Here is a 23,121-nt window from a genome sequence, read left to right as displayed (position 1 = left end):
TTTAAATTGAGTGCTTTGACTTGCCCACTGAGGCAGCACAACAGTTCCTTTTACAAGGTAATCCTAAGATTCAGATTCGGCAGGCGTACCTCTATGAACAATGTGAAATAAAACAAACTCGGATATCAGGAATCTATGAGAAAATATGGCCATTAAAGCCTGGTTTTCACTAGCGACGCAAGCACAAGCGCAAGGATAACAGTTCTTATTTCTCCGTGAAAAAGGCTTCGACTCAAGCAAAAGCACAAGCGCATTGCATTTTGATGCTTGTGCTTGTGCTTGCGGCAAGCACGAAGAACAAGGGTAAAAATCTGTCCTTTTTGCGTGATCGCGCTAATGCTTGCGCTTGTGCTTGCGTCGCTAGTGAAAACCAGGCTGTAGGATTTTCCAGTCAACATATCGACTTAATTTTGTTAAGTTTGTAACGAACATCGAAAGAAACAATCGGTTTAGAACACTATTTTTTTAACCAAGCAAAGAATAATAAGAATGTCGCAATCGGAATTCGATGTCTGAAAATTGTCATAGCCTCTAAATTTTTAATACTGATAAGAATGCCTTTATTCCGCTAAAGCAGTGATGGCATAAATTAGGGAACGTTGGTGACCGGTAAGGGCAAAGATTACTATCTGCAATTTGCCAATAGAGCGGTTTTCACTTGAGTGTCGAAAGTAAATTGCGTTTGCTTTGGTTTTGAATTGCTATGCTTAGTGATTGGCTTAAAAATCTCGCGCCACTTTCTCAGCCAATCAGAACTAGCTAGAACTAAAACCAAAACCAATCGTGACTCGCTCGCGCACGTTTTCCCGCGCTTCGTGCCGGCCACATGTATTTGTTTCGAGTTTTGATTGGTTCACTGGTTTGTCTGTGTCCTTTGTGATTGGCCAGAGTAATTACTTTGGTTTTGGTTTTACGACACTCAATTGAAAACTGCTCTAACAGAAAACAAAACGAATCTCTGTTTCCAGGCATTCGTCGCTCTGTGCCTTCAACTGTACCACAATCAAAGAAACAAGAATTCAGGTATGTTTGTAGTTACAAACTAAGACTACCTGTAGTCCGTTTTTTCTCTTAGGACCGACAAGCCGTTTTATATCGGGAACGTGAACGCAAAAAGGCGGCATGGACGAGAAGGTGTTTGGGGTGAGATGCACTCTTGTCTCGCCCCAATCTTTCATTGCGCCTTTAAACCCTCGCCCCGCACTTCCTCGATGATTTCTAGAGAAATACAGACTGCAAGCAGTCTATTACAAACTTAGATTTCTTGCATTGCATCCAAACAGGAACTTTACATTCGAGCTTAACAAATTTTGCTTCTTCTTGTTCAAATTAATTCCTGACAGAATTCCAGACTCCATACCCTTCTCCGCTGCCCCTGAACCAATCGCAGAAGTGGAATTGTCTGAAGAGGAGGGAGAAGCAGAAGATGGTAGACCTGACATGGCTGAAGGGGAGGACGGGCATCCAGCCCCTGGCCTGGGAAGTGAAAGCGACATACCGCATCCAGCTGTGAGCGAGGCGCGGACACTGCTTCATCCCCTTGAAGCCGCGCAAAGGTCACGCACTACCACCCCCATAGGAAGAACAGTATGTGTCTTTTAGGGAGGGGAGGGTGAAGGGGTTATTATACTGTATACCGAGCGGGCTGCTATAACACATATCTCATTGTAGTGTACAGGCCTTTGCAACGTTGCAACTGGTCAGGAAATGGTCAGGGAAAAAATAAAATTCTTCTTGAAGGCCAGGGAAAAGTTAAGGAATTTTATTTTGAGACAGGGAAAATTAAAATTATAACACCCCTGATTTTATACCATTGAAAGTTGGAAGAAACAATTCAGGTCAATGTGATCTCAGCGATGTTTTGGTAGTGGAGACTGGAGGCATCGTATTCTTTATCTGACATTCTGTATTTATTTGGCCAGGAAAATTTTATTGTTTTATCAGGGAACAGTCAACGGATTTCGAAATCTGGTATCTGTGGAAACCATGTGTATTATTTTGTGATCAGTCGCAAGGATAAATTGAATCTTACATAATGCAGTCGGGGGAATAAGTGCCAGTTTTGGCAAATCTTCGTTGAAGCACTCGAAGAATTTCCGAATTATTTCATCCAATCAAAAACAAGCGCGAGCGCTCACGAGTACTCCGAAAGCAACCGCGCGTAAAAATACGTCATGTTGCTTAGCAACTTCTGGAACGAAAACCGCGGGCTCAGTCATTTCTCGGAGAAGTGATGTCGCCATCAACTCCCGACTGAAATATTACTTAATGGATAATTGTAATCATAACCCCTTACAAGAAATGAATTTTGTTTCAGCCTACAGCACAACTAAGCCAGCAGGAAGCTCTACTGGAACAGCAAAAACTAAAACTTCAGCTGCAGCAACAAAATCTCCTTCAACAGCAGCTTGAACAACAGTTACAGGACTACCAGAGGCAACTAGCTGATATTTATGGACACGTGGATGTGCTTGAAGGACCCTTAGCCCCTGGTGTTCGGTCTTTGGAGAGAATGACTCTGGAAGAGCCATTCTCTGGTAGAGCCCCTTATGAAGAAGGTTCATCTCTCCCAGACACAGTAAGTTTTTCGTCAAAACTCTCAAACATATCTACTATCTGAGAGCGTAAAGGGACCGTGTCACGGATTTTAGCCAAATTTAGACATGAGAAAATGGGCCACCAAATTCAATGAAATGAAAAATAACCACTTTAAACAGTGAAGGAAAATTTCAACAACACAGCATATATAAAAGAAGATTTGGATGGACAAAACATGAAGAAGGTTAAAATGGATTGCGATATGTTTTTCTAATATTTGTTAGGCTGAACATTTTTCAAAGTTAATGATATGGCTTGTTTGTACTTTTAACTTGATTACAACAATGTAAGTAATGAAACTATGGTTTTTCAATAAGATCTCATGATTTCTTCGCAAACATGAAGTTTCATAGCGAGTGTTAAGCTAAACTAAACTTAGCCGTGATACCGTCCCTTTAAATGTAGGGGAAGTAAAGTAACTGCTTTGTTTTCTCGCTTGCCATTTTTTAGCTGGCACGACATTTTCCATGTAAAATGTTTTTCATTTTGCTGTCATAACCTGTAAGGCAGTTTCTCACAGAACACTAGCGATTATAGTAAACATTTTTATGCATGGTGTTGGTAAATTTTCACTAATATTCTGCAAGCATTTTTAAACAGAACTCTCATGCTAGTACAGTCAACTCTCCCTTAACGGACACCTTTATAAGACAGACACCTTGTGTTGGTTCCGTCCCTGACACCTCTTTAAGACGGACAGTTGGAGCCGGTCCTGACGGTGTCCGGTTTTTTAGAGAGAGTTAAACTGTAATGTTTAGTTAACTGCACCTTGTCTTTTTCTTTTGTTCTTACAGACTTTGGAGGAATTAGACGTTACTCAGCATAGACCATTCCCTGTGCGAGCCCCTTACGACACAGTCCCCCAGACTGTTGTCCCTAAGAGCACATCACAGCAAGGGTCCCCACTGCTATCCGAGACACTCGAGTCATCAACACTTGGAAGTGTAACTTCCGATGAAACTGAGATGACATCAGAATTCCAAAGAACATTAGAAACAGCGCGTGCTACGGCAGAGAAAGCGGCGCGACTACGGCAGAAGGAGAGGGACGTTTTAGAGGAGCTTGGTAGAGTACCTTTGGAAGATGTACCGTTCAGTAGCGACCCTTCCCATCCAGAAAGGGACATATCTTCTGGAAGCGCCTCTAGTCTTCAATCCGACGAACTTGTTAGTGTTTCAACGCCGTCGACTCTTTCGCTAAGCGTGACATTATCTTCTGATCTTAGCGTGACAGCTGCCATGTCACGCACCACTCAATCTGGCACTTTTCGTGACGCTGACCACGTATATCCGTTAACCTCGCAAATTCCATCACGTTATTCTGATGTTGCCGACACCGCCAGAATAACCGCTGCAACTTCGCTACTTACGAAGACTACTCAAAGCGTCGGATTCGCTCGACCACTGTCGTCAAGTGCTCGGCAATTTTCGGTGTTAACTTTGGGATCCGAACCTTACGCTCGCACCGCCAGTAGCGTTCCATATACTCTACCAAGCAGTGGAACTAAAACAGAGTTTCCTGGTAGAAATCCTTCAGCGTTTGCTTCTTCTTCCAGTGGACCAGTGCAGTCCAAAACAATTGGAGTATCTCAGCCTTCTACTTTCCAACCGTCCACTCGTTCGGGTTATTCTCCAGGATATTTAGATTACTATTATCAAAAGATTGAGGAAGAACGCCAACTGTTCGAAGTGCAAAGAAACCGCATCCGGCGTTACAGTGACTCGCACAAGAAAATGACCCCAGAAGGTCCACGGCCTCAAACATATCAGGCGTCAGGGAGAGTGAGTAAAAATGTGCCTCCCATAGAGCCCCTCATGAGAACGAGCCCTTATGTATCGGAGCAGTATGGTAGAGTTCCTACTTACTTAGAAAGGAAACTAGGAGAATCAGATAAAGAAAATCAGGGCTACATCGCAAATTCTACTGGATTTAGGGCGCAGGACAGATTGCAAGACATTTCACAGAGGCTTAGTGCCTTTGAAAAGTCAGTAACCACTGGGACTAGTATTTCTACAGTTGTGACATCGTCTAGTTACGCTCCCAAGCCTTTGTCGACGAGCGATTGGAGCCGTGGCTCCAGCACAGAGTACATGTCGCTTCCGCGGGAAACTGCTGGTGCAGGTGCTAGAGGTAGCGCAGGCTCAACGCTGTCCACCTTGTCCGAGCTGACGGAAATGATGACGCGGTTAACATCAACAAGTGATGAATCTGACGTCACTTCCTTGAAGTCACGTGACGTATCAGGCGCCATAAGGGGACAATCTTCCGGGGGCCGTGGGAGACAAGTCGGTTATGCACCTAAAAGGGCTGTACATGCGGGACCTGGTTCATCTCTTGGCCAATCGTCATTGACTGGCTTAGAAGGGAACATCAATTTAAGGGGTACATCTAGGGATCGGCTTTATGTTCCCAGCAGTGTTGTGTCATCAGACACAAGAGGATCCCTGGATGTTGCTCACTCGTACGTTCCTATGGAACAAAGCACCAAATCATCTGCTCCTGTGCAGCCCCTTTTGAGTGCACCAGGGTCACGCTGGACAAGGGGCTCAGATGGGAAGCAGTGGTTCGTTCTCTCACGATCGCATACCTTGTCGTCCGGTGGTGGACTTTTGGAGAAAGACATGGTAACCCCAGGGGAGGTGGGAGTGGATAGTGTGTTCCCTGATGATGAAGTAAGAAGTAAGTCCATATTCTCTGTTGATTGAACATTGTTTAGACACTGTTAAGCTATCTTTCTACATCATCTTTCGACGTGCTGTTTGAAATGAGCCAATCAAAACCGATGCATACCGGTGTTGGTTCTTGCAAATAAGCCCACAAGTTCAGAAGGTCATTACATGCTATTGGGCTGTTTTTGGCTGATTTCGATCCGTCTTGTTTGTTAAGCACGTCGAAAGATGAATGTTGATAGAAAGCCGCTATGCACGTAACACTGAAAGCGGGTGTAAATTATGAACTTTATCAGGTTCACTGTGATATAAACTTTGCCTACCAGGAGTGATCGGTGAATAAATTTTTAATGGTGTGATTTTAGGGCCTTTGTAACTGAACGCTGTACGTAGTAATGTAAGGCCTTTTAACTGACTGTAATGAAATATCTATTCTGCATCGAAAACATTCCCGTTCCCAGAACTGCCTCGCTCCCTCTTAGCCGGCGGGGCCTTTGCACGAGGAACAGGTGGCTCTGGGGACACTTGATTTGATTGGCTGGATTTTAACAAAGGTCATCCCTTTTTTTTGTTATTTTCGAAAAGGAAAGTGATAAAATTTGATCAATTATGTTCTTTAGTGGAAGACTATTTTTTCGAAAATTTCAATTTGACTTGTTTTTTATCAAGGTCCCGTATCAGGCCGTGAGGAGACTGGTTCGGTTTCTTCAGCGAGTCTGTCGTCTGGCACTTTACACTCTGGTACAGCTGATGACAGACTGGATGAATCACTTGCTGCAAGCAATGAACCACGAGTACTCGCACCATCTACGGTAAGCTGATAGTCTCAAACGAGTCCAGTTTACGTTTAAGACAATCGAGGGAAAATGTTTCCCAGTTTTCACCCCTTAGTCATGAAACAGACAAAGGAAACTTCAAAACGTTCTAAAATCAACAACAACAATTGGAATTTTTTATTCCAATATGTGCAAAAACGTTCCAAGTTCCAATAATTCGTTGCTAAACCAAGCGGCGCGGTCAATTCGTTTTTGGTCACGTGGTTTCGTCACGTGGTTCGTCGCGGTCGAAACATTTTCACGGTCTAGGGCTGGGAACAACCCATCCCTGGAAATGGTTCATGTTGAAAGCCACATTTATTTCATAAGTTTGTTGCTGATTCTCGTCTTTCGCTAAAGTTTTTCTCTGGATTTTCCTGAGAACCAACATTTCCTGAATATACATATCTACCTTCTTGTTGTTAAAGTAAATATTGAAATTTATTTGTTGTCTTGTTTCTCTTCGTCACTCAGATATCTTCTGCCTCAAATGGGACACATGAAAGTTCCTCTGTAAACAGCGATCTCACTGAAATCTCCAACGATAAATCAAGCACCGGAAATTCGGAAAAAATTGATGACAGTGAACTGGGACAGCTCAAATCCGCAACTCGATCTCTTCAAGATGCATTTGCGAGAAACCACCAAGAATTTGCAAAGAAATCTCAAGCGAGGGTTGACAAAGCCAAGGCGAAAAGATCACAAACAAAGCCCCGCGTGAAGGTTAAACAGATTGGAAAGCGCCCGAGTGTTAGAACAACACAGAAAAAGGATTAAAGATTAAAGTTCAAGGCATTTCTCTTGACAGTAGAGCGGTTTTCGATTAAGTGTCTTTAAGCCAAACCCAAAGTAATTACTCTGGCCAATCACAAAGGACGCAGACAATCCTGTGAACCAATCAAAACGCGAAGCAAATACATGCAGTAGGCACTAAGGGCGGGAAAACGTGCGTGAGCGAGTCACGATTGGTTTTGGTTTTACTTCTGATTGGCTGACAAAGTGGCGCGAGGATTTCGAACAAATCACTGAGCGTAGTAATGCAAAACCAAAGCAAACGCGAATTTTAACTTTAACACAAGCGAAAACCGCTTTATAACACTATATTGACAAGCCGACAGGGGATGAGAAGATGGAAAATCATCAACTTGAGGATATTGTCTTGATGTGAAACCAAATTCTCCAAACAAACATTGAACGACAAGTTCAAGCTTAGTTTTGAGAATTAGTATTCTGAGCCATGGCTTCAAGTAGTCAAACAACGATTAAAGAGTAATGCAATATATTTTTGGTGTGAAAAAATTGAAACTAATAAAAGAAGTAAGTTATGCGTTCCATGTTCCCTTGTTCTCAATGAAATTCCCCTTCTGTTCCTTTAGTCTGCCGTTTTGCGTTCGTTCGCGGAAATGAGTCGTTTTGTGTTTGTCCGTGAATGTGGGATTTTCCCCTATTTTTATGAGGGATAAATTTTAAATTTCTAAATTGAAGGGCAAGCTCGCGTTTGCCTTTGCCCTGTAACGTCATGCTTAATCTCTCCAATGGCGAAAAATCGTGGCGGATCTGGTTTTGGTTGGCGGTTTTGGTATCAAAAGGAAAGAAAATAAAATCAGAATCCTCTGTTTTTAGTTTCATTGGCCCGTCAAGAACACAAAAAGCCGTTCTGTATTTAAAAGCTTCCGTTGTATCTCTCTTAATTACTTTGCAGGGTTGCGTCCCTAAAAAGCATGATTACACATGAGGGATTCACCGCGGTCAAACGTCTCAGGCAGGTTTTCTTTCCATTTCGCCGTTTTTTGTTCAAATTGAAGTGTTATTACAAGCAAGGATAGATAAAAATAGTTGTCGAGTGAAAGCATAATCCCATTCCCTCAGGTAAACCAGTGTTTTTACTATTTAAATGTTTCGCATCCGAACCAAAGGTGCTTTGACAAATGGCGCCGACAAGTCCGCATATCGCTATTTTCAAACACCTGGAACTTTAAAGCTTCAAAAAACTTAGTAAACCCTTAGGATACCGGTTATGTATCGAACTTTGAACTGTGAAAATTAAAACCTTATCTTTGCAGTACTTTTCTTATTTTTTGCATATTTCTGTCGTTTGACCGCGGTGGACATGAGGGAGGGTGTTGCTACAATGTTTCGCCGCTACAATTTCAGTTCTTGTGTATGTACTTGTGCGACATGTTCCTGTAGTCGCGGTGCATGCCTTTTTTGCTTTAAAAAAATTAAATCAAACTTATACTCCTAAGTCTTTGACGACTGATCCATAAAACACTGACAAAACATCGCGAAATTTAATACACGCTTTCTCTAATTTTTCTTCCAATCGCGAAAATTAATACTTGCAAAATTTGGCTCTCGAATTTTCGCGAAATTAAGTACGCACGAAAATTAATAAGAATATGTCGGTGTTTGCTGATGTACTCGACTTTCTATGTGAAGCAAGGATTAAAAATACATTTATAAACCAACAACGCTTTCATTGCGTCGTGACCACTAAGCTCTTTTCACTTGCCTTCAACACGCGACTGAGCTCGGTTCGCGAAGTAAAAAAGTTGACGTCACAAAGACAATTTTTAGTCAAATTTTTACCGCGCGCGCTCGTTATGATGTCACGCAAAGCCACGAAAGCTAAATGTGATCGGTTGATAAAAAAAAATCAGCTGAAATAACTGTTAATTGATATTTAACAAAGTTGACATACTTTTGAAATGGCGTAATGCCATTTCATGTCAAAATATTGGAATATTTTAAAACCTGCAACAAAATTGAAGCGAAACTCTTATCACCCATTTTAAAGGAAAAGATCGCAAATCCTATTTATCTCTATGACAATTCCGACGGCGAAATACGAATTAAGAAAATGTACCGAAAAGTAATTAAAAGCAACGTAACAAACTGAATGGAGCGATTTTCAATGGGGTGCCTTGTACCTGTACATGTCGCCGACACGCACTAAGCGCGGGAAAACTTGTGCGAGTGAGTTATGTTTGGTTTTGGTTTTACTTCTGATTGGTTGAGAAGGTGGCGTAAGATTTTTTAAACCAATCTCTAAGTGAGGTAAAGCAAAACCAAAGCAAACGCGAATTACTTTCGACACTTGAGTAAAAACTGCTATAATTTGATGTAATTATCACTTATAATATTTAAATTCTTGGAGAATTAAATAACAGTTGCAGTTTTAAGATAAGATAAGATAAGATTTTATTTACCTCTCCAAAAATGGTTTTTCAGGGCAAATTACAATAAAATGTTAAAAATGTACAGCTAAAAAATAAAATCATTCTAAATATTAAAAAGGGTTACGTTTAAAAGGGTTCTATGTTTCAATAAAATTCTTCCAAGCGCGACGTTTTATAGCATCCTTAAAAATACTCAAACTATTAACGTCTGTTAGGGTCCTTGGTAGTTCGTTCCAAAGCCGAGTAGCTCTGAATACAAATGACTGCTGGCCTGTAGCTGTTTTGAATAGCGGGACATCCAACTTGTTTCGGTGTCTTGTATGTTATGTTTTTAACGGGGACGGAGATAATTCATTCTCGTAATCCAACACCAAAAGTCACTAATGTGAAAGTTGTCTCTTGACTCACACGAAGCTCAGGTTTTTTAAGCAAACAGGAAAATTTTTCCTTTTAAATCAAAGTAACCGATGCAAAAAACAAAGACATATATATCTTCCCATGGCTTTAGAACCGCATTAGCTAAACTGCAGGGATCTGTGTTAGTAAAAGAGCATCTTAAGCAGACAATAAGAAAATAAAATTAATATTTCCAATCAATATTTTTATTTCCCCGTTAATAACACAAAACAGCCGCTCCATTCTTACCAAATGGTTCTTTCTGCCGTTGTCGATTTGCTAATTTATTAATCAGCAACCGCAAAATGACGACCGTCTTTCCACCTTCATTCAACGCGTCTTCTGTTCCAGAAAAAGAAGAATGTCTCTATCTTTATGGTGCCGTTTGGCGAACGATCTACCTAACAGAATACACCTACAGACATTTAGTCGCTGTAACATGCATCAATTTCCTGTCAGTTGTCCCCACCATCTTGTTAAATGCACTGGTCATTTTTGTCGTAGCAACAAGGCGCCGACTGCAATCCAACACGAACATACTTCTGGCGTGTTTGGCGGGGACAGATTTGCTGACTGAGCTGGTTGTTCAACCTATCTCCATTGCAGTTGAAAATAAAGCGAATCCATGACGTTGGGCCATTCTGTAGCTTAGAGAAAGCGTTTGTAATAATGTTTTCCGTGCTAATTTTCGCCTCGACAAGTCATCAGTCTCGTGTTAATCAGCGTAGATCGCTATATCGCCATCAAACGTCCCTTGAGATACCTGGACATTGTCACAAAACAGCGCCTTTTGATTGGTGTACTGTTGGCCTGGGCAATTACAGTAATTCTTACAATTCAAGAAATTGCTCAAGCCGTGATAGACAGCAACACACTCTACACGAAAGTTAAGGATGCAATAATTCCCATTATCTTCCTGGTCTGTGTTGCTGTTATTATTTACACTAACTGTTATATTTTTTCCGTAACACGACGCCAGAAAAAACGAATACAAACAGAACAAGTTACTCAAGAAGAAGCTAAACGAATGAAGAAAGACAAGAAGGCGGCCAACACCCTAGCAATCCATCATTCTGGCCGCGTTAGCATTGACTCATTTGCCTATGATTTTAGGTGTTCTAGTGATGCTTTCAGAAAACATGGCAAAACCTCGTGTTATGATTCTTCTTTGGAGCTGGGGTACGACTTTCGTTATGTTAGCTTCTCTTTTTAACCCTGTTATTTACTGTTGGCGAATTAAGAAACTTCGCCGGGCTTTTCTCGAGATTTTACATTTTAGACAGCTAGAAAACAGATCAACAGACATTCAAGAGCCAACGACCTGAAATTCAGATTTCTAATTGTGTGAATGTTTTGCCGATACCAGAGGTAAAAAAAAGAACCAGTTTTGCACTTATTTTGTCCGACTATAGAATATAATACAGAATAGAAACTTAATTATTTGTTGTTTAATTACTGTCTTTCTGCAGTAATTTCAGTTGTAATTTAGGAGAATGATGTATGGTTGTTCAACATGAATTTAAGTTTCAAATTATATAAATCTCTCATTAGTTTGATTTGCATTTTTTAACGATTATGGATATAAATCTGGAACAAAGGAAATAAAAATCAATTTTTCCTGAAATTCATTTTAACCTTTTACGGATACTCACGGATAAGGCGTGCGGCAGCGCTTTTCGCCAATTTATATTTCTGTTTAGAGATTGTACTTGTTCTAATTGTCCCATATGTACTTCTTGATATCTGATACTTTAATTTTATTACCATTTTAATTATTTCTCTGTATTTTATTGTATTATATTGTACTTAGTAATTTTAGAAACCGCTAAACGCGGTGGAACTGGTTTTGATACTCAAAAGGAAAGTGTTCTTTAAAGTAGGCAATAGTAGCCAATCTGTTTGTAATTTCTTTGGTCCCGCAAGAACATAAAAAACCGTTCTGTATTTACCAGCTGCTCGTAACTCTCTTTATCACTTGTTGATTTTGTCAAATTTTCACCGCAAAATGACGACAGTCATTTTTTATTTTTCATCGCAAAATGACGAAAGACTCTCCATCTTCATTCAAGGTGTCTTCTGATGCAGAAAAAGAGGGATAGGTCCAGGTAGCACAAATGGCTCCAAATTATATCTCTTTTGAAATCTTTGCTGGTAATTCAATGCGCAGCCATTCCTGGCAAATGTGTACGTTTCTTGACCACATGCCGTTCAGGACACCTATGTTATAACTCCGGTAACCGAAATTGTCCGTTAGAGATGAAAGAGAAAGATTTCTACTCGAACAAGAAATTATTTTCTTTTTTTGAAAAAGTAACTGTCCAAAATAAATTCGTGAGCGGCCGCATGATAGCGGTCTGTTTTGCAAAATTCGGACAACTCAGTAACCAATCAGAATGTTCTGTTTCATCGTGGCCGACTTAACCATATAACTATGCTAAGCTTAAGAAGTCATTGGTTTTGATATTCAAAAGGAAAGTCTTCTTTAAGGCAGCCAGTAGGAAAATAAAATTAAAATCCTCTGTTTTTAATTTCATTGGTCCGTCAAGAACACAATAAGCCGTTCTGTATTTAACAGCTGCTCGTAACTCTGTTTATCACTTGGTGATTTTATTATTTTTCATCGCAAAATGACGACCGTCTCTCCATCTTCATTCAACGCGTCTTCTGATCCAGAAAAAGAAGATTGTCCTTATGTTTATGGTGACATTTGGGTTTGGCGAAAGAGCTACTTGACTCAAGACACCTACAGAAATCTAGTCGCTATAACATGCATCAATTTCCTCTTAGTTGTCCCAAACATCTTGTTAAATGCGCTGGTCATTTTTGTCGTAGCAACAAGGCGCCGGCTGCAATCCAACACGAACATACTTCTGGCGTGTTTGGCGAGAACAGATTTGCAGACTGAGCTGGTTGTTCAACCTATCTCTATCGCAGTTGAAATAAAGCGAATCCATGACGTTGGGCCATTCTGTAGCTTAGGGAAAGCGTTTGTATTAACGTTTTCCGTGCTAAGTTTCGCCTCGACAAGTCATCTCGTGTTAATCAGCGTAGATCGCTATATCGCCATCAAACGTCCCTTGAGATACCTTTCCATAGTCACAAAACAGCGCCTCAGTTTTGACTGGCGTACTTATGGTCTGGGCAATTACAGTGATTTTTACAATTCAAGAAATTGCTCATGCCGTGATAGACAGCAACACACTCTACACGAACGTTAAGGATGCAATATCTACCATTATCATCCTGATTTATATTGCTGTTATTATTTACATTAACTGTTATATTTTTTCCGTAACACGACGCCAGAAAAAACGAATACAAACAGAACAAGTTAATCAAGAAGAAGCTAAACGAATAAAGAAAGACAAGAAGGCGGCCAACACCCTAGCAATCCATCATTCTGGCCGCGTTAGCATTGACTCATTTGCCTATGATTTTAGGTGTTCTAGTGATGCTTTCAGAAAACATGACAAAACCTCGTGTTATGATTCTTCTTTGGAGTTGGGGTACGACTTTCGTTATGTTAGCTTCTCTTTTTAACCCTGTTATTTACTGTTGGCGAATTAAGAAACTTCGCCGGGCTTTTCTCGAGTTTTTTACATTTTAGACAGCTAGAAAACAGATCAACAGACATTCAAGAGCCAACGACCTGAAATTCAGATTTCTAATTGTGTGAATGTTTTGCCGATACCAGAGGTAAAAAAAAGAACCAGTTTTGCACTTATTTTGTCCGACTATAGAATATAATACAGAATAGAAACTTAATTATTTGTTGTTTAATTACTGTCTTTCTGCAGTAATTTCAGTTGTAATTTAGGAGAATGATGTATGGTTGTTCAACATGAATTTAAGTTTCAAATTATATAAATCTCTTATTAGTTTGATTTGCATTTTTTAACGATTATGGATATAAATCTGGAACAAAGGAAATAAAAATCAATTTTTCCTGAAATTCATTTTAACCTTTTACAGATACTCACGGATAAGGCATGCGGCAGCGATTTTCGCCAATTTATATTTCTGTTTAGAGATTGTACTTGTTCTAATTGTCCCATATGTACTTCTTGATATCTGATACTTTAATTTTATTACCATTTTAATTATTTCTCTGTATTTTATTGTATTATATTGTACTTAGTAATTTTAGAAACCGCTAAACGCGGTGGAACTGGTTTTGATACTCAAAAGGAAAGTGTTCTTTAAAGTAGGCAATAGTAGCCAATCTGTTTGTAATTTCATTGGTCCCGCAAGAACATAAAAAACCGTTCTGTATTTACCAGCTGCTCGTAACTCTCTTTATCACTTGTTGATTTTTTTCATCGCAAAATGACGAAAGACTCTCCATCTTCATTCAAGGTGTCTTCTGATGCAGAAAAAGAGGGATAGGTCCAGGTAGCACAAATGGCTCCAAATTATATCTCTTTTGAAATCTTTGCTGGTAATTCAATGCGCAGCCATTCCTGGCAAATGTGTACGTTTCTTGACCACATGCCGTTCAGGACACCTATGTTATAACTCCGGTAACCGAAATTGTCCGTTAGAGATGAAAGAGAAAGATTTCTACTTGAACAAGAAACTATTTTCTTTTTTGAAAAAATAACTGTCCAAAATAAATTCGTGAGCGGCCGCATGATAGCGGTCTGTTTTGCAAAATTCGGACAACTCAGTAACCAATCAGAATGTTCTGTTTCATCGTGGCCGACTTAACCATATAACTATGCTAAGCTTAAGAACACATTGGTTTTGGGTTTTAAAAGGAAAGTCTTCTTTAAAGCAGCCAATAGGAAAATAAAATTAAAATCCTCTGTTTTTAATTTCATTGGTTCGTTAAGAACACAAAAAGCCGTTCTGTATTTACCAGCTGCTCGTAACTCTGTTTATCACTTGGTGATTTTATTATTTTTCATCGCAAAATGACGACCGTCTCTCCATCTTCATTCAACGCGTCTTCTGATCCAGAAAAAGAAGATTGTCCTTATGTTTATGGTGACATTTGGGTTTGGCGAAAGAGCTACTTGACTCAAGACACCTACAGAAATCTAGTCGCTATAACATGCATCAATTTCCTGTCAGTTCTCCCTACCATCTTGTTAAATGCGCTGGTCATTTTCGTCGTAGCAAAAATGCGCCGACTGCAAACCAACATGAACATACTTCTGGCGTGTTTGGCGGGGACAGATTTGCTGACTGGGCTGGTTGTTTATCCAACTAGCCATCACTTTAGAAGTGAAACGAATCAGTGGTGTTGGGCCATTTTGTACCTTGGAAAAACTAAACGCTGTAGTATTTTTCGTGGTGTGTTTCATCTCCTTTGGTCACCTGGTCTTAATTAGCATAGAGCGCTACATCGCGATCAAATATTCCCTGAGATGCCAGGAGATTGTGACAAAACGGCGTCTTATGACTGGTGTTTTCTTGGCCTGGGCGATGATAATGCTTTTGCAAGTTATTCATGAAATAACTCTTGCTAAGAGTATGTTAGCCTTTAAGAGAGTTAAAAATGCAATTAACACCATCATTATCCTGGTCTGTATTGCTGTTATTATTTACATTAACTGTTATATTTTTTCTGAAACACGACGTCAGAAAATACGAATACAAACAGAACAAATTTCGCAAGAAGAGGCTAAAAGAATAAAGAAAGACAAGAAGACGGCCAACACTCTAGCAATTATTCTGGCCGCGTTAACATTGACTTATTTGCCTTTCATGGTTATGGCTGTTATAAGGACAACTGCTCCGAACTTGATAAAACCAAGTGTAACAAGCCTTCTTTGGAACTGGATTACAACATTTATTATGCTGGGCTCTCTTCTGAACCCTGTTATTTACTGTTGGCGTATGAAGAAACTTCGCCGCGCTTTTCTCGAGATTTTCCATTTTAGATCAGCAGATATTCAAGGGCCATCGACCTGAAATTCAGATTTCTACTTGTGAGGATGTTTCACCGATGCCAGTAGTAAGACAAGAACCAGTTTCGCTCTCATTCTCTCATCTAAAAGCGGAAGCCGAAATCGTCGATATCTGATGAGGAAACCGAGAAATGTCAGGCCTAGTAAGAGTTCACCTGTAATTATTATACCTAATCGTACCTTTTTGGTACGCTTCGGTAGCATATCAGGCGAGTTTGGTCGAGCCATGGTTCGTATTTTGGCGAGACGCAGTCGAGCCAAAATACCCATGGCGAGACCAAACGAGCCTGATATGCAGCCGAAGCGTACCAAAAAGGTACGATTAGGTATTTACCGTACCCAAATTTAGCAAAAAATCCGGTTATATTTATCGCTCTTCAGTTTTAAAGCCATGCTTGCAAGGTACGAACTGTAAATTGTCTCAATTGTGTTGACTTGGTCTTCAACAATTTACCAAGTTCTTCTTCTGCCTTTTTTTCCACTCGTTTGTTTAGAGTTTCATTCTCTAATTTTCAAAATTATAGCGAAAATTTTGGACATTCTAACTCCATTTTTTCAGTCTGAATGTCTCGTCGGCAAACATCGCGAAATTGGCGAGCGCGCTCAAGTTTAGTTTTGGCGGGAAAGTTTTTCTCTTTTTACGACCGCTAAACCCCGCTTAAATTGAAATTACGAAGTTCTGTTTTCTTGGTAAAACCTCTTTTCAATTCATCGTACAGTAACACTACTTTACTTCAAAGTGACCGTGATATGGTGGCATATCAGGTCAGTGACTTGATATCGTAGGATATCAGGACAGTAGATCGCGCTTCTGATTGGCTACTTGCGAATTTGGGTACGGTAATATATAATAACAAATAACCATTTTATTAACTAATCTGTTGATAAGTAAAATAATAATAATAACAATAATAATAATAATAACAACTTTATTATCGTGTCAAATCTGTAGTAGCTGAGGGGAAAAGTCCCCTCTACTAATTGTGGACACCTAACCTGCCTAACTAAAAACGTAATTAATATATATAAAATAGAAAATATTTATATACATTTAAAAAAAAACCTAAGTACAAATATATTAAAATTCTGTTTCTTTAACTATATTTTTGTTTGAGGTAATTTGTAAACTTTTTGCCCAAGAGCAAATAGAGGAATAGTTTAGTCATGAAATAGTAGTCATGAAAATTTGTCAACAATGTAAATGAACACAAATATGTTATTCGATGCGTTTACTGTCTTTTTGAAGTAAATTATGTTGTAATTAATTTATTGCAGTTGAAAATGAATAAATGGTCCAAATGATTCGAAACCCCTAATGGTTTGATTTGCATTTTTCTTTGTTTAAGGGTTATGGTAATAAATCAAAAAGAAAGGAAACACAAATCAAAAAGCTGCTTTTGGAATAAATAGGATGGTTTAAATTGCAGAAAAAGCCTTGTTGCAATATATATACAATATTGTTTTAAATACGGTTCGATCCTGTTTAAATGTTGTTATGACAATCATATTTTAAACTTGCTCAAAGAACATTTTTTAGAAAACAACCGTGGTAATATTTTGATGCATGCACGTATTTATTGGTCAAAGAAAGGCAGCTCTATCGATCGCCTTCGAAAAAAACTAGTTTTTTGTGTCAATTGAATAATTCTAAAATTAAAGCGAGCTTGTTTAGAAGCCAATCAAGAAATTGAAGCCGAAACAATAATTATTTATTCAAATAAAAACACCTTTGAGTGTCGTAAATGCTTTCATTTGACAATTTTATGTCGGTCAATTCCCAGAAATAAAAAAACAATATTGAGAGAGTTTAAAGTGGCCAAAACCCTAGTTAGTTAATGAAATTCATATCAAATTTAATTGGTTTTTTTTTGTGTGTGTGTTTTTTTTTTCTAATTTCAAAGGTGAAAATGAGTAATTCATTTGAAATTGGAGACCAAATATCAACTCTTGGTTGAAACAAAATGATACAATATATTGTTCCCTGAATAGTAAATTGCCCGCTAGACATGAAGCTATAGAAAACGTTTTTCTCTAAAGACAGGAAAGTAAATTTTTCGTGCTATGTTTTGAAAGAGTAATTCTACAAAATAAATTCATCAGCGCCTCCTCTTAGCGGTTCGTTTTGCAAAATTAGTCAGTAACCAATGAGAATGTTCTTTTTTTATCGTGGCTGGCTTGTCCATATTATTATGCTAAGCTTAGAAGCTGTTAGCGAAAAACGCGGTGGATTTGGTTTCGGTGCGCAAAAGGAAAAACGAGAAAATAAAATAAAATTTCTCTACCTTTATTTTCATTGGATCTATTCCACCATTTTCTCTTACACGGAAAATTCAAGCCACAAATAACCTCAAACAAATCTTGTTTACATTAAAGGGACTGTGTCACGGATTTTAGCCAAATTTAGGCGTGGAAAATGACCATCAAATTTTAACCACTTAAAACAGTGAAGGGGCATTTCAATAACACAGCAAATACAAAAGAAGGTACAGATGGCCAAAAGTGGCGAAGATTGAAACGGATTGCGATGTGGTTATTTGAATTACTTGTTTGGCTGAACAGTTTTCAAAGCAAATCTCGTTGCCTGTAACTTGAAATTTTAACGCCTGGGAGACACATTTGGTTGCAATGAAGCTACGGTTTTGCCATTTGGTTTCATCAGATACAAGAAATTCTTTGCAAACATTAATTTCACAGTGAGTATCTGGCAAAGTCGGCATAACTCAGCCGTGACACAGTCCCTTTACAACTTGGTGGGTAACATTACATTTTCAGTCCTGACATGTAACGTTTTCCTCAGTCGATATCGACAATTTCTGCTTCTGCTTTTAGAGGACAGAATGAGAGCAAATTTAGTTCTTGTTTTGCCCCCACCCTTAATATACTGATTTCGGTGAAACATCCTCAGCGAGTAGAAATCTGAATTCCAGCTCGATCGCATTGTATGTCTATCATATCTACGTCTTGTCGCCTGTTTTCTAGTTGTCTAAAATGTAAAATCTCGAGAAAAGCGCGGCGAAGTTTCTTCGTACGACAACAGTAAATAACAGGGTTCAGAAGAGAACCCAACATCAGAAATGTTGTAATCCAGTTCCAAAGAAGGCTTGTGACACTTGGTTTTATCGTGTTATATGAAGGTGTCCTTAGAACAGCCATACCCATGAAAGTGGGCAAATAAGTCAATGCTAACGCGGCTAGAATGAGTGTTAGGGTGTTGGCTGCCTTCTTGTCTTTCTTCATTCTTTTAGCTTCTTCTTGAGTAACTTGTTCTGTTTGTATTCGTTTTTTCTGACGTCGTGTTTCAGAAAAAATATAACAGTTAGTGTAAATAATAACAGCAACACAGACCAGGATGATAATGATCATCATTGCAACTTTACCTCTCTCGTAAACCGATTTACTCTTAGCAAGAGTTATTTCATGAATAATTTGCAGAAGCATTGTCATTGCCCAGACCAAAAGTGCACCAGTCATAAGACGCCGTTTTGTCACAATCTCCTGGTATCTCATGGAATATTTGATCGCGATATAGCGCTCTATGCTGATTAACACCAAATGACCTAACGAGGCGAGACTTACCACGGATAGTGCTACAGCGTTAAGTTTTTCCAAGGTACAAAATGGCCCAACACCACTGATTCGTTTCACTTCTAAAGCGATGGCTAGTGGGTAAACAACCAGCCCAGTCAACAAATCTGTCCCCGCCAAACACGCCAGAAGTATGTTCATGTTGGTTTGCAGCCGGCGCCTTGTTGCTACGACAAAAATGACCAGCGCATTTAACAAGATGGTGGGGACAACTGACAGGAAATTGATGCATGTTATAGCAACTAGATTTCTGTAGGCGTATTCTGTCAGGTATGTCTTTCGCCAAACCCAAACAGCTGGGTAAAAATAAGGACATTCTTCTTTTTCTGGATCAGAAGTCGCGTTGAATGAAAGTGGGGAGACGGTCGTCATTTTGCGATAAAAAATTGATAAATCACCAAGTGATACTGGGAGATACGAGCAGCTGGTAAATACAGAACAGCTTTTTGTGTTCATGACGGGCCAATAAAAATAAAGATAGAGAAGTTTTATTTCATTTTCTCATTGCTTGCTTGAATGAAAAGTTTTTCTTTTGATCACCGACACCAGATCCACCGTGTTTTTCGCTAATGACTTCTTAAGCTTAGCATAATAATATTGTAAAGCGGTCCACGATGAAAGAGAACATTCTCATTGGTTGCTGAGTTATCCGACGAGGAACCGCTCAATGATTAATTCTGCAGAAATACGTTTTCAAAACACTGCACGAAACGGAAAATACTGTTCTGTTTGTCCTGGCAGACGATTTCAATTACTAAAACTTTTGGATTATGCTTAGTTTAGGATGTCTCGTCCAATATGTCGGTCGATATACAGTCCAAACCCTGGAGTAAGAACCTAAATTTTTCCAGGTTAGCCCAAACAAGTTCTTACATGAAGTGCAATTAAAACAATTTTAGGCTATTTATGTTCTTATTTTTTTAAAAAAAAATTTAACTGTTGCTAATAGAATTTTAAGTGGTATTTGACCTATTCTTTGTATAAAATTTGCATACCACATAAGTGTATATGTAAGAATGGAACACCAATTAATCATGCAGAATTACCTTTTGATCACACATACATTTATATTTATGTGATTTATATTTATGTGATTTATATTTTGTGATTGTATCAATAATAAGTTTTTTACGACTTTTAACTTTTCATTCACAATGATTAAGCTTCTAGGCTAGGAATATCCAAAGAGGATCCAGAGCGTTAACTTGTTTTATTTTTCCACAAGTAAACATTAGAACCTGTTTCTAAAGTTAAGGCTCAGAAAGGAGGTATTATTGGCAAGATTTAGCCTAACAGGTTCTAAAATGTTAGGGTTCTTACTCGCAGGTTTTACTGTATCGGTTGTTAGTCGGACAACGCTCGGTCGTTAGTTGATCGATATATCGGTCCATTACTGACCGAGTGTCGACCGACAATCGGCCGATGTGTCGCAGTTGCATCTCGGTGGAGTATCACATCTTTATAAAATCGAAATTGTCACAAAATTTAGTCAAGTTAATTTATAGTCAAACATAGCAGTCAAACATGAAGTACTTATTAAAAATACTTGCGTTCAATCCTGGACATAAGTGCGCGATTGGTTCAAAATCCTTGCGCCACTTTGTCAGCCAATCAGAGGAAAAATTCGAAAAGATTCGCTAACGCACGTTTTCCCGTGCTTCGTGCCTGCTGCGTGTATTTGCTTCGAGTTTGATTCGGGTTCACTGGATTGACTGTATCCTTTGTGATTTCTCAGAGTGATTACTTTGGGTTTGGTTTTAGGACACTCAACCAAAATTACTGTTTCGAAACATTACACGAAAGAAAATACTTTTCCTGGTCTTGGTAAAAATCTTTTTTTATCTTCACGTCTAGCGGACAATTTCGGTTACTGAGATGACCAAAAAATACAAAAATGATTTAACCTTTGCGTGCACATTTGCCGGGAAATGATCCATCAAATTAACACTAATGTTTCAAAAACAGGTATATTAATAAAAAAACATTCAATTAGTCACTTTCTCCGCTTGCGCAACAACAAACAAAAAAGATCTTTGAGCAAGTTAAAAATATGATTTCCATAACAACATTTAAACAAGATCCCATATAGACCCAGGCCGTATTTAAACAATAATTTACAACACTGCTATTTCCGCAATTTAAATAATCTTATTTTTCAAAACCGAAATTTTCGACCTGTCTTTTTTACGTAACCTCTTTCTTTCTTGCTTGTCATTAACAGAAATATAAATTGTCAATTAGCACATGCATTCTTTCTGTGTATTTGTTGTATTTTAAAATGAATTTAAGGGCAAAATGATTTCAGATTATTTTGATTTGTATTTTATTTGTTCCAAATTCATTATTATAATCTTTAACAAAGAAAGATGCAAATCAAGCATATGGGGTTTTTGAATCATTCAGACGTTAAAGGGACCGTGTCACGGATTAATTTTAGCCAAACTTAGGCATAGGAATTGACCACCAAATTTGTTTAAATATATAAAATAACCTCTTAAAACAGTGAAGGGATATTTAAATAACACACCAAATGCAAAAGAGTAGTAATGTACTACACTCTGAGGCAAAAAATTTTTTGCCTTAGAGATTTAGTACATAACTACTATCAGCACTGGATTCCAAAAACTGAAGCCAAATCTGAAACCAAAACTGAAGCCAAATCTGAAACCAAAACTGAAGCCAAATCTGAAAAACTAAATCTGAAGCCAAAGTGAAAAACCTAAACTGAAATCAAATCTCAGAATCAACCCTAGGTCAACCCAAGGTCAAAAAATGGAAACCAAACCTTGAAGCCAAATCTATAAACTAAACCTTGATTAAATGATAAAAATAATCTTTGATTATTTTTGACAATATTTAAAAAAAACTTCTTATACTCTTTTTTAAAAATCTTGCATCTTAGTGCGTTTAATTATTCCTTTTATCAAGTTGGATTCTAGTGCGTTTAAAATGAACGTCTTATATTACATTTTCAATATAATATTTTTGTATTTTTATCAGATTTTTGAACATGTTTTTATGTAGGATCATATTTGATATAATACCGAGATCAGTACAAATGTTAACTAATCTATTTGATTGTTCCTTTTCACTTAATTGTAAGAAAAGTGTATTGTCTTTAATGCAATGTTTTTCTATGATATTCATCATCTCAACGAATTTTTCTTTGATGTAATTTGATGTCATTATAATATTTATTATACATTATTTTTTATATCATTTATACAGTGCGTTTAATCTGATTTTTTGTTGTAAATGATGCTGTTATTAATATGCTTTTGTGTCAAAAGATGTCTCCATTTACCGGATAATTTATAGTTATAATTATTGCAAATGACACAAAACCATTCCTTTTTAGATGCATATAAAGTCTTGGACCTTCTTTTTGCATCCATCTTGTCTTTTTCAGTAAAATATCTTCGAACTTCAACCATTTATATATATACTTTAGAAATTTTTATATATTTTTAACCGACAGTTATGGTAAATTTTTAATGTTATATATTTCTTGTGATTCGTTATTTTTTATATATATTTATGACTTTTTTAAAATTATGGTGATTAATATTTTATAGTTCAAGGTTAAACATCTGCATTATTGTCATGGTTTCATAATATTTGGTTCAATACAATAGATTCGAATGTTCTATTGTTTATATTAACTAACCAATCATATTACAATAAACTTTTATACAAACTTTTATATAAACGTTTGTCATAAAATAAACTTTTATTCTCAGAATTGATTCAAGATGCCTAAGTCAATAAGCACGAATTTTATATATGTTGTAGATCCTTCATTGGTATCCAACTATTAAAATCATCATTATATCCTTTCCACTTCACTAAAGCTTGTTTCTTCTTATAATCCCTCCGAATGACTTTATCAATTCTGAATACGTCCTGTTTTGCTTTTAACAGTTCAGGTTCATAAAAACTTCCTTGTATGTCTTCATTATTGAGATCT

General features: G+C 38.0%; 2 protein-coding genes and 1 long non-coding RNA gene across 3 annotated transcripts in view; 2 read left to right on the top strand and 1 right to left on the bottom strand.

Annotated features, from left to right (window-relative positions):
* The window catches only part of LOC144636628 (uncharacterized), a 44,025-nt gene that overhangs the window by 8,371 nt on the left and 12,533 nt on the right, over nucleotides 1–23,121 (bottom strand). The gene's annotated exons all lie outside the window — the stretch shown is intronic.
* On the top strand, nucleotides 578–7,411 carry LOC144634467 (uncharacterized). Its single transcript, XM_078493420.1, has 6 exons — nucleotides 578–1,023; nucleotides 1,344–1,587; nucleotides 2,318–2,578; nucleotides 3,393–5,277; nucleotides 5,937–6,079; nucleotides 6,557–7,411. The coding sequence occupies exons 2-6, from the start codon at nucleotides 1,441–1,443 to the stop codon at nucleotides 6,857–6,859; spliced, it is 2,739 nt and encodes a 912-aa protein (XP_078349546.1). The 5' UTR covers nucleotides 578–1,023; nucleotides 1,344–1,440; the 3' UTR covers nucleotides 6,860–7,411.
* Nucleotides 12,011–15,649, top strand: LOC144635503 (adenosine receptor A1-like). The gene is made up of 2 exons (XM_078494603.1): nucleotides 12,011–12,870; nucleotides 14,870–15,649. Exons 1-2 carry the CDS (start codon nucleotides 12,285–12,287, stop codon nucleotides 15,571–15,573), a joined length of 1,290 nt encoding a protein of 429 aa, XP_078350729.1. The 5' UTR covers nucleotides 12,011–12,284; the 3' UTR covers nucleotides 15,574–15,649.

Source organism: Oculina patagonica, chromosome 13, assembly GCF_052425735.1.
Source record: "Oculina patagonica isolate OP01 chromosome 13, crgOcupat, whole genome shotgun sequence".
Taxonomy (NCBI): domain Eukaryota; kingdom Metazoa; phylum Cnidaria; class Anthozoa; order Scleractinia; family Oculinidae; genus Oculina; species Oculina patagonica.
Note: the sequence above shows the minus strand (reverse complement) of the source record. Positions and strands in the feature narration are given on the sequence as shown.

Bases quoted from the DNA above. Each gene is read 5' to 3' on its own strand.
- LOC144634467 (XM_078493420.1), top strand. From the start codon at position 1,441: ATGGCTGAAGGGGAGGACGGGCATCCAGCCCCTGGCCTGGGAAGTGAA. The intron at 5,278-5,936 runs GTAAGTCCATAT...TTTTTTATCAAG, and splicing joins CCCTGATGATGAAGTAAGAA to GTCCCGTATCAGGCCGTGAG. The intron at 6,080-6,556 runs GTAAGCTGATAG...TTCGTCACTCAG, and splicing joins GAGTACTCGCACCATCTACG to ATATCTTCTGCCTCAAATGG.
- LOC144635503 (XM_078494603.1), top strand. From the start codon at position 12,285: ATGACGACCGTCTCTCCATCTTCATTCAACGCGTCTTCTGATCCAGAA. The intron at 12,871-14,869 runs GTTAAGGATGCA...TTATCCAACTAG, and splicing joins GCAACACACTCTACACGAAC to CCATCACTTTAGAAGTGAAA.